Genomic DNA, 12,282 nt, shown 5'->3' with positions numbered 1-12,282 from the left:
AATGAAACAGCAAATTGTACACGTTGAACACACTTGACATAAACAACAGTTACACATCAATCGTTGAAAGCCGGAGGTGTAGCTTCCTGTTGTGATTTCTACATTCATAGAAAACTAATAACAATATGGATTACACATGCAACTTTGTCACAACGAGGAAAATTTTCAAGTATTTCTCAAGTGAGGCGAAGCGCAGAATACTTAATGATGGCATGCAGGGAATAGCAATACTGTTAATAGATTGCCCATATCCAGGAACTAAGGGTGGAGAAGTCAAATCAATAATTATGGCATGTACAATATATACTATACAAAACGTACGTGGAATCTGGTATTATTAAGCTTTAGTGATATTTCACATTATTGCATTCAAAGGACCCCCCCCCTCCCCCACCCAACCCCACACCCAGTAAACATAATTAGAGAATGGCAAATATGTACCGTGCTCGATGGGCGACAAGTGGGTTTTCGTGACATGCCTTGTGCGACCGTTATAAGTTGTCTTGCTGAACAGTTGGTTGGTGATTATGTCCTTGTGAAAACCATTTTTCGAAGACATGCGTAACCCCCCCCCCCCCCGCCCTGTTCTTTTTTACATTAATGTCTTTGTCCAAAAACGTGTAAGCACCTATCTATTGTTACAATATTTGAAACAACCCCTATTTAGATTCAATAGTCTGATGTCACGCCAGCAACGGCGGCCATTGTGGTTCAAAAACAAAGAAACTCTGTATTTTTTATTCTTCATGATGGCTTGAAGTTTTCATAGTTCTTATGATCAGAATGTTTTTTTTTCCTCTTAATACGCTTTTATGCTCGTCGGAGAAATATTTCATAAGGGCGTCCGCCATTGTTCCGTTTAGAGCCAGTTACTAAGTTACCATACGTAATTACGGTGGAAGTGTCGTTACTATTGTTGAAGGGTATTATTTGGTAAGCTACGCGACTGAATGCAACTTTGTTGTAAATATTTTCTACACGAGAATGAGAATCAACACACCATTACTGTAAACAAGCTTGAGTCATATTTTATTGCAAACAATGAAAAGATCAAAGGAATTCGGCATTGTGAAAAAACAGTTTAGTCTATTACTGTCGGTAGTCAAAATTCGTCATGTCATTTAAAACATAAGCCCGCATGCAAAAAATCATGTCACCACATTTCGTAACTTTGAAGGAATTTACGATATTCCGTGAGCACGGGACTTGGAACGGACTATAGCATTGATATACCATATAAATTAAATCATATTATACCTACGAGTAAGCAAGTACAAATATCTTTCTATTTCACATTACTAACTTTACTTTGGACTTTTGCCCCTCCAGAACCATAGGCCATCAACAAAAGGTCCTCCGCTTTTTTCTGTCTTGTGCCACTCCTTCAAGACCCCTCCGCATCGTCTCGAACGTTGGGTATCTGCTTCTACAACTCTTCTCCAATGTGTTCCTGGCCGGCACTTCTTTCGTTTGTCCTGTGGATTCCAGGTCAAAGCTTGCCGAGTGATGCTTGTTGTCGGCTTTCTAATAGCGTGACCGATCCATTTCTGTTTTCCTATTTCATATACAAACGCGTTTAATTCTTTATAATCTCATCGCACGAGACGCACGGGGTCTCGCCATTGCCCAATTTTCACTGGTCTTTTGCTCCTGGATTCCCCACAAAGAAAAGCAAACCGATTCAGAATCTCTACAATACTTTCAATGCAAGGCCATCTATGACAACAAGGCTACAGAACCTTTTAATGTTTAAATAGCGTCAAATAAAGATTAATCCTGTCCCCAATACTCAACGATTGACTGGATTATTCGCTTGATTTTGGCAATAAATAAACAGGATAACGGGAATCAACGGTATTAGATATGCAAACAAAGCCCAAAAATGTTTTTAGATAGTTCTTGATTTTTTTGGACACAGAATCATGTGCGGCTATATTGTCTTGTGGTATTTCTTCGGATTAGAATGTCCTGGTTCGAGTCGCGCTCTGAGCGACGCGCATAGTTGAATCATTGGTTAAGGCTCTTTACTCACATTCTCTCGCCGTACTCAGGTGTAAAATGAGTGCATTGTCTCTGTTGGAAAAATTGTAACAGGCCTAACTTGTCTTACACGTTAAGTGTTGCTGTTGTCTAGAGACCCCCTTGACGATTTGAGCACATTTAGTGGATATTGCGCTATATAAATGCTCTAGAATCAAGGTCAATAAAACATATAGGTACACTCAGGAAAATGTAAGAATAAATGCTCTAATATCAGTTAATATTATTCCGCCACGGAATGTAACAGAAATGTATCATTTAGCCAGCAAGATGACAACTGACAGAGACTGCAAACAGATATCAATACAATCATCAGCAAAGCAGACCAAGCCTTCCGGAAGCTTAAGAATCCGAAGTAAAAAATCTGTATTGTCAAAACAAAAGTCAAAAGGTTTAAGAGTAATATCGTCAATGTTGTGCTATATGAGTCAAAATGCTGGAAGACAACAAATACAACAGAGAATAAATTTGAAGTGTTCCATACCAAATGTTTGCGAGGAATCATAAAAGCATTCAATCCAGTATCATTAGAAATGAAGATCTCTAGCAGAAAACTGGGATGGGCACAGTTTCACATACCATCAGAGCCAGATGGAGGTGATTTGGTCAAGATTGCAGGAAGCCAGCGGGCTGCATCCCTAGAAAAACGTGATGTTGAACTCTACAATTGGAAAAAGAAAGGAGCAGACAGACCCTAAAACAGTCATAAGAGAACTGAACTCCATAAGCCATGGAAGTGTGTATGTAACTAGTCCTTCGGAAGACTAACAATGAATAGGTTGCATAGTGAATCACAAGATGGCATAACTATTTTAGTAGTTGGATGTATAGACAGATTCTAAGGACGTAAAAGAGCGAGGATGGATGATAATTATAGTGACGAACAGCATAAAGAAAACACGATGCCATTACTCTGAAACCAGAATATTATTTACAAGGTATGTACTCAGTCTTCCGGAAGAGTGGTTTTACACTTCTGATTAGATTGGAACCATTTTTGACATCACGGTTTTGTTCCCTATTTCACTCATTATTCATTAAGCTATGTCTGCTCTAGTAAGTAGTACTGCACTTGCCTTCGGATCGGAAGGTTCTGGGTTCGAGCGACGCATAGTAGAGTCCTTGGTAAAGGCTCTTTCCTCACATTCTCTCAACGTATTCAGGTGTAAAACGAGTACTGGCCGTTAACAGCGTTGTATCTCTCGGGGGGAAAATGGTAATACCGTCTAACAGGCGCAATGTCTCGTGGTTAGTGTTGCTAGGGACTCCTTGTAAAGCGATTTGATCACGTTTAGTGAATATTGCGCTATATAAATGCTCGTGATTTTGTTTCACGATAATTCTGTCGAGAAGATAATGACATAAAACATACGATGAAATAAACATGACATAGGCGATGCCATCCATAACACTGGTGTGCAAAGAGCAGTTTGATGTCAAATGCCACGCACAGCCATGTCCCATAATGAAACGATTTTTATTTCTTTGTCATAATATTGTTTTAGGTATATATACTATGGCGTTCAAGTCACTCGGGTCTTTGTTATTGTTTTTTGCCATCCGTGTTTATGAGTAATTCTCACTAAACTGCATCAACCAGACAATAAAGGTTCAAGGTTACACATAGTTTGTGTGCTGGTCCGTTATATTTCCGGATGGCAATGTTGTGAGCTTCTTAGCCACGCGCATACTATCTATAGATACATATTTCATGACGCTCTTGATGAATGTCTCTCCTCCTGATTGTATTAATGTTTTGCGTTTAGATAAAATACCCACAACGTACGCCATCCAAATTAAACGTTTGAGTTTCTTGAGTTTCTTGAGTTAAATAGAGTTTGCCATAAAATTGACCTGTAGAATTACGACAAATTAAAACACGGAATATTTAATGATACACTCTCAAGCACACTTGGACCGTAGCCATCGTTATCTTACAGCCTGACACAAGGACCGTAGCCATCGTTAACTTATAGCCTGACACAAGAGCTGTAGCCATCGTTAACTTATAGCCTGACACTGACCAAAATAATTACGCCAAAAGACAAGTCTTTGGCCACAAAAGAAAACAAACCGTGAGTTGTATTCAATAATTCAACCAAAAGGATCACTTGCTTCCCTGAGCACTACTAACGACACCTCACTCACAACTAGTGAAGAAAAATCGTGATGTCACTTGACGCTGCACAAACCTAAAAAATCACATCAAAGTATAAATCCTGATGGGTCCTAGCGCAGCCATCGTTAACATATAGCCTGACACTAGAACTCTCTAGGACTGTCAGTTTGACGTCATTTTTTAGGTTTGTGTAGCGTCTAGTGAGTTGTCGTTAGTAGAGCTCATGGAAAACAAGTTGGACTATTGAATACAACTCACGATTTGTTTTCTTATCCGGCAAAAAACTGGCATTTTGACGTCATTTTTTGGTCATTGTCAGGCTATAACTTTACGATGGCTACGAGCCATCTTTAACTTTAGCCTGATACTAGAACCGTAGCCACCGTTAACTTATAGATAGTTCGAAGATGACGTCACTCAGGTCTTTGTTATTGTTTTTTGCCATCCGCGTTTATGAGTAATGCTCACTGAACTGTATTAATTTTTTTTTTTTTTTTTTTTTTTTTTTTTTTTTTTTTTTTTCAAAATGGCGGCGCTGAATAGCGACGCACAGTTACACCTATGTGATGAATTCTTTTGATATTTATTTGTTTCATGGCAACGTTTCACTCATTTACGTATTAAACGTTGTATGATTGTTCGTATTAATGAATGGTATGTACTTCAAACTTTAACGTTTAAAGTTCTGCTTCAAATCCTCGGAAAAATCGTTCGTATCAATGTTTTTGTCTCAAGGAAATCGAAATGGCGGCGGCCTTGTTTACTTCCGACACAAAAGTGCACCACTAATTTCATCTTATTTCGCGATTTGTTGATTGAAGACCTATCCTTCGCTTAATATTATATAAAGCATTGTATGATGATTTAGAATTACAAAGAGGCATCAAAAATAATAAACCATCCTGTTGATGAAGTAGAAAGAATTCATGGAAAAGAAATAGAAAGGACAGCATTCTCAATTACCAACAATAAAAAAACATATTTTATACCATGAATTTGATATTTTGCCATCTGGGAGAAGTTTTTGTCAGATTAAATGTGGAACTAACAAGTATAAATCAACGTTCGTTCCATCAGCAATAAAAATGTTGAATATTTCATATGGTACAGCAAAACCAAGGATTGATGCGTTGACTGATTGACTGATTAATTTGTTTAATGTTAGGCTAGATGAAGTGACCAATTGATAATGATGATAATATTTGGTGTTGAATTGCCAAGAATGTAACGAATTGAAAATGAAATGAAAATGTTGATGTTGTGTATGTCGCATGCGTGAAAGAAAGAGAGGAAGAGAGAGAGAGAGAGAGAGAGAGAGAGAGAGAGAGAGAGAGAGGTGTCTGTTCAATGTTATAGTTATCATATAACGTTATGACAAGTGTAACTAAATGACAAATTGCCATATTTGTGGACAATAAAGATCTATTATTATTATTATTATTATTATTATTAACCTGACTATAAACGTTCATGGATACACACAGTTTTGTGTGTTGGTCCGTTATACTTCCGGATGGCAATGTTATGAGCTTCTTAGCCAAGCGCATACTATCTATAGCCTGACGATGACCAAAAAAGGACGTCAAAATGCCAGTCTTTGGCCACAAAAGAAAACAAATCGTGAGTTGTATTCGATAGTTCAACCAAATGGGACCAATAGTTTCCATGAGCACTACTAACGGCACCAGGCGGTGCATAAACCAAATAATGACGTCAAACTGCCAGTCCTTTTGGATTTCAGTATCAGGCTATAGATATTTCGAAGATGACGTCACTCAAGCCTTTGTTGTTATATTTTGCCATCCGCGTTTGTGAGTTATTCTCACTGAACTGTATTAACCAGACTATAAAAGTTCATGGTTACACATAGTTTTGTGTCTTCGTCCGTTATACTTCCGGATGGCAATGTTATGAGCTTCTTAGCCAAGCGCATACTATCTATAACTTTACGATGGCTACGCGAGAATCCATTAAGACATAGTTAGGTTTTTTTTCAGCATCTAGTGAAATTTCGTTAACAGACCTCAAGGAAACAAGTGATCTCATTGGTTCAACTATTGAATACAACTCACGATTTGTTTTCTTTTGTGGCCAAAGACTTGTATTTTATTAGACGTAATATTTTTGGTCAGTGTCAGGCTATAAGTAAACGATGGCCACTTTCCTCTTTTTCTACTTTTTAGATCTGAAAGTCCAGTCTATAAGGCAATAGCAAATTATATCTCAGGCGAAAAATCAAACGAGCTAGTGGATAACCAACAACATTACCTCTATTTCTCGGGGGGGGGGGGGGGGTTCACGACAGAAACAACTGGAGATTTTTTTCCATGACAATAAGAGGTACTGTCGAAGCTGCGAATTTGTATTACATCGAAAGAGATCCGAGACATTATAAAATGTGGTCTAATGGTATTACACTCGCTTTCGGACCGGAAGGTCCTGGGTTCGAGACTCACTCGGTGCATAGTTTGTGTCATTGGAAAAGGCTCATTCTCTCACCGTACGCAGGTGTAAAACGAGTACCTGGTCGTTAACAGCGTTGTCTCTGTCGGAAAAATTGTAATGTCGTTTTACATGTTACGTGTTGCTGTTGGTCAGGGACCCTTTGTAAAGCGCTTTGAGTACGTTTAGTGGATATTGCGCTGTATAAAATCTCACGAATAAAAAACATTGGGCGTTATTTTAATAAATCGATATCCGATTTTTAAAAAAAAATTCAACCAAAATGAAAATAAAAACAAGAAATATGTTTTTGTCGGAGTACCTCAATTTTGGCTCATGCATGCACGGTCTCTACAAACATATGCATGGTCGCGGCTAACACATTGCAATTGACATTTGATTTTTGCACCCAAAAGCCATTCATTTTTAATGTCGAAAATGTCACCGGCTGTATTGTCGTCGGGTTTGGGGCGTATTGATTGGGCAAAAGTCTTTGAACTGTAACTGTAGCCTGCATCGCAATAACAAGGGGTGACGTGAATTGTGTATGACATTTTGCAATGGACTAACGAAACGTCTTTATATCCCATTTTGGCCATAAATCTTTATTTCACTTTTAGTTGAATTAATCTGATTTTCAGCTAATCATAAGTTCCAAAGTCTGAGACCTAGAGGAAGTGTTAGATTCAAGAATATCTGACAGGTTCGTGGTCATTTTAATAAATTGATATAAAAAAGTTAAATATTCTTCTCGCCAAATTAAAAAAAAAATATGTTATGTCAGTGTATGGCAAGTTTGGTTGTGCAAGTGAGAATTTTCCTCCGTTTTCACGTGAATGTTAATAGAACTATATCACTCACTTATTTCACATATTGTATCAAAGCAAGTTGATTTGGAAGCTCTTTCTCTGGGAGAATATTTTGAAGTACTTTCATTTGGAAAATTATTTGATCGTATGGTTTTATTGTGATGTGGTTTGGGGCGTCTCGATTTAACCCCTCCTCCCCTCCCCCATACCTAGGAGTATGGCGACGTGCACTTATTTGCAGGCCTGATAACCCAATTCCTCATGGGCTCATTGTAGTAATGGAAATCTCAAAAAATAACGCAAAACATTGTCCATTACAACAATGCTAAGCTAGGTCCATAAGGAAGTTCGGATGTCAAACCTGCGTATATGTGCACGTCGGACTGAGGCATTTATTAGAAAAGTGGTGAATGGTGTTTGTTTAATTCAAGTGAACGTTAGATGTTTACATCTTTAGAGTTATTCACTTGAACATTAAATTACTCGCATAAGAAACTACAAGAGTTATTTCAAGGAGGTAATCAGAGAGGTAAATGTTACGATAACTTCACACACACATACATGCACACACAGTCACACACACACACCCCCCCCCCACACACACCAGCTGAATGTCATAAAATTGTGCGAACACTAATGGGGTGATCTATATTACATTTCCATGTGCTCGAGGTCATTGGTCACATTGGTCACATTGCAAAGTGTGATCAAAATGACCCACATAATGAAAAGTGTTCACAGTTTGAGAAATATCCAACGTCACAATTGGTCATTTTGTTCAGTATGACTCATGGGTATGTTTAACATCAATTATTATGAAATGTCTGGAAAAGATTCTGAAAAGAGAGCTGTTGCAATTTATATATGACCAACACATACTTGATCCATATCAGTTTGCCTACCAACAAAATCTTAGTGTGGAAGACGCACTCCTCACAGTGATGCATTCAATATCAAATCACTTGGATGTTTCACCCGCCAACTACTGCCGAATCCTATACGTCGATTTTTCGTCTGCCTTTAATGCCATGAAAACCAACATATTAATTAGTAAACTGCATGCTCTAAACCTTCCCCATTACCTCATCAACTGGTATAACAACTTTCTCATCGATCGCCCCCAACATGTCAGAGTAGGCTCAAATATATCATCAGTAAAAACTCTTTCAAACGGATGCCCACAAGGGTGTGTAAGCTCATCTCTACTTTACATCCTCTATACAAACGATTGTGTGGCTAGCTTTGATAACTGCCAACTCATCAAGTATGCTGATGACACCGCAATACTCGGCCTGCTCAATGATTCCGTCTCCGAATTTAAATACACTGAGCAAGTTAGTAAATTCAGCAAATGGTGTGCCGATAACTGTCTAGAGCTCAATGTAACAAAAACAAAGGAACAACTGTTTGATCACAGAAAAATAGGAAAAAGAGCAAGACAAATAACAAAAATTAACAATCAGGCGGTTGAAACTGTTGAAACGTTTAAATACCTTGGTGTAATTATAGATAACAGTCTAAGATTTGAATTGCACACCAACAATGTCATCAAAAAATGTAACCAGCGCTTGTATATACTCAGAAAATTAAGGTCTTTCAATGTGAACAGAAAGACCATGATACAAATCTACAAGTCATTAATATTGAGTATCGTTTCGTTTGGCATCACAACGTGGTATGGAAGCTGTGGAACAAAAGAAAAATCCAAACTACATAGAACCCTCAGAGAGGCTTCAAAAATAATTAACACAGACCTTAGAAGCCTTGACACAACTTATATTAATGCAGTTGAGAAGAAATCTTTTAACATTATCAACGAAAAGAGGCATCCGCTGAACGAAAAATTCCAACTTCTGCGCTCCGGAAGACGGTATCTAGAAGCAAAATGTCGGACAAATCGACATAAGACAACCTTCATTCCAACCGCCATAAAATTAATTAACAAATCTTCTGTGGAAAAATGAGACAACCAATGAAAATAACGAGAAGCAGTGTCGTGAATCATCATCATCGACATTGCCGCCGTCGTTATCATCATCATCATCATCATCATCATCATCATCATCATCATCATCATCATTATCGTAGTCATCATCATCATCATCATCATCATCATCATCATCATCATCATCATCATCATCATCATCACAATCATTGCCATCTTCTTCTTAATATAAGACACTATATTTATAATATGGTTATCTGCTGTCCCAGCAAATATATCGTATCGTTCTATCTGTCTGTGTGTGTGTCTGTGTGTATGTATATATGTATGTATGTATGTATGTATGTATGTATGTATGTATGTATGTATGTATGTATGTATGTGATGTATGTATGAATGTAGGCATGCATATACGATGATATGCTGGTTTGTATGTATGTCTGCATGTATGTATGTATGTATGTATGTATGTATGTATGTATGTATGTATGTATGTATGTATGTATGTATGTATGTATGTATGTATATGTGTTTGTATGTACGCTCATTTCTTTTGTATACACGTGTAGAAACAATGTGCAAGCGTGTATGTTCGTGTATGGCTGTGTCTGTATTTGTAAATGTGTTGATGTTCATACCATGAACCAAACTGAGCATTGTTTACCTCACATGAATTGCCTTTAATTTGGACAATAAAGATTATTATTATTATTATTTACCATTTTGATAAACAAAGCAGCGTGTTTACATTTATTTAGAAATGTCCAAACGTTGGACAGCAACAAATCATGTGGTTGATGGACAAAAACATTAATATAGATCGCTCCCATTCTTTTTATTTTTATTTTAACATTTTGGACTGTCTCAAATAATTCTTTTGACAGGAATTTTATTTTGGTATGCAACGAGTCCGTTGGGAGTTAAAAAATACCAAAAACTGTTTCAAAACAATCACAAAAAATAAAGTGCAGTATCAAATGACTAAAATACTTATGAAGATTTTCCTTTGCCTGTGTCTGGTTGCTATTGAAACGACCAGGAGTCAGCATTATGAAGATAGTCATAGAATATTTGACACGGTGCTTGGAAAACATCGCTACAATGCTGACGTCAAACCCGTCATCAACCAATCAGAACTCGTAAAAGTAGAAGTTACTTACGACATCCTCTCCATTGTGGACGTCGATGACATCACTCAGAGCTTCATCTGTAACGGGATTGTGCAGTTGAAGTGGACGGATGAGGTAAGATAAATGATCCTTTTGATGAATATAATATATATATATATATATATTATATATATAATATATATATATATTATATATATATATATTTATTTATATATATATATATATATATATATATATAATATACATTGTATTTGTGCGGCTATGTGGCCTAGTGGTATGACACTCGCTTTCGGAGCGGAAGGCCCTGGGTTCGGGTCCTTGTAGAGGGCTCTTTGCTCACATTCTCTCACCGTTATCATAATAATAACCTCGCCGTTAACAGCGTTGTCTTTGTCCGAAAAAAATGTATTATCGCCTAACAGGCGTAATATCCCGTCCTAAATGTTAAATATTGTTTTTGGTTAGGGACCCCCTGTAAAGCGCTTTGAGCACGTTTAGTGGTTATTGCGCTATATAAAAACTCAATTAATAAGAATTTAACTTGGACTAGAATAGCTGACGTAATGTCATCTGCTTGAAATGTCTTAAGACGTCGCAGCTTCGGCGAGTCTCTTATCACTATGGTGAACGATTTTCAGTTGTTTCCGTTTTGTGCTGCATTTGTCAAGTTTTCGAGCTCTTTGTTGATACCAACTGTGAAATTATGTCTTTTTTAAGCGGAGTTGGTACTATTATTATCATTTGTAGTCAGGGAGTATATTTCGTTGTATTTGAAAAGTGGTATGTCAGTATTGTTATTATTGTAGACCTTGGGTACTTTTTGTACTATTTGAAAAGTAGTATGTATATCAGTGTTGTTACTTTTGGTAGGCCGTGAGTACGTTTTGTAATACATATTTGAAAAATAGTATGTCATAGGTTGTTTTTACATGATATTTTATTTGTGCACACCGTTTTATTCTAGATTGTAACAAATACTGTAAATGGGATTATTCTCAAACGTTTTCAATGGAACCCATTTGGTGCATTTTTTTTTCTGTTCATAACGCGGTTGTAAGCAAAAGAACATATTTAGTTAATGAATGAGAAAGTCTAAATCTTGTTTTGAGCTTGCTTTCCCAGATATCTATCACTTTGTTTAGAGAGTCGTTTGAAAGATGTTTGTCGTTTTCCTTGTCGTCCTTGCTAACTTATAGTGAGTCGGACTTCTTCGGGGGTTTTTTTGTTTGTTTTTTTTGGGTTTTTTTTTTGGAATTCCATGTTTTATCATCTTTCCTGCGAGATGTACTTTAGCTTAGTTTTAAAAAGTTACAAGGACACATAAACTAAATTTGACTCCAATATTTCTTGCTTTTATCACTAACCCCACTATTATTTGGCCGTGACGTGTGTTTTCTTGCAGAGAGCCAGGTGGAATTCCAGCGAGTATGGCGGGATGAGAGTTATCTCCCCGTCACCTAAACAAATATGGCGGCCAAGGTTGATTCTCATGAACACACTGGACGAGAGAGATTTGTTTGAGGACGATTACAGGTAAGAACCTGTGCTGTATATATATATATATATATATATATATATATATATATATATATATATATAATATATATATATATATATATATATATATATATATATATATATTTGCAGGTCTGATAACCGAAAAAATATCGCTCGATTTAACATTGTTAAAACGGGCAATATGTTGCGGGGTTTTTTTTTCTAGAGTGAAAACATTTGTCAATAGATGTCTTCCCAAAATCCTGAGGATAAAATGAATGGACAAAATTAAAAACGAAG

The 12,282-nt window shown here is 36.9% G+C and overlaps 1 protein-coding gene across 1 annotated transcript in view; it reads left to right on the top strand.

Annotated features, from left to right (window-relative positions):
• Positions 1–7,463: 7,463 nt before the first annotated feature.
• Positions 7,464–12,282, top strand: part of LOC144978673 (neuronal acetylcholine receptor subunit alpha-7-like) — a gene marked incomplete in the record, with an annotated part of 11,768 nt that continues 6,949 nt past the window's right edge. Inside the window, 3 exon segments of the mRNA XM_078925042.1 lie at positions 7,464–7,527; positions 10,240–10,599; positions 11,888–12,018. Coding sequence (XP_078781168.1) covers positions 10,255–10,599; positions 11,888–12,018 — 476 coding nt within the window.

Source organism: Berghia stephanieae, chromosome 8 (genome assembly GCF_034508935.2).
Source record: "Berghia stephanieae isolate SIO BIC M18660-M18661 chromosome 8, UCSD_Bste_1.3, whole genome shotgun sequence".
NCBI lineage: Eukaryota > Metazoa > Mollusca > Gastropoda > Nudibranchia > Aeolidiidae > Berghia > Berghia stephanieae.
This window is presented reverse-complemented; position numbering and strand designations above follow the sequence as displayed.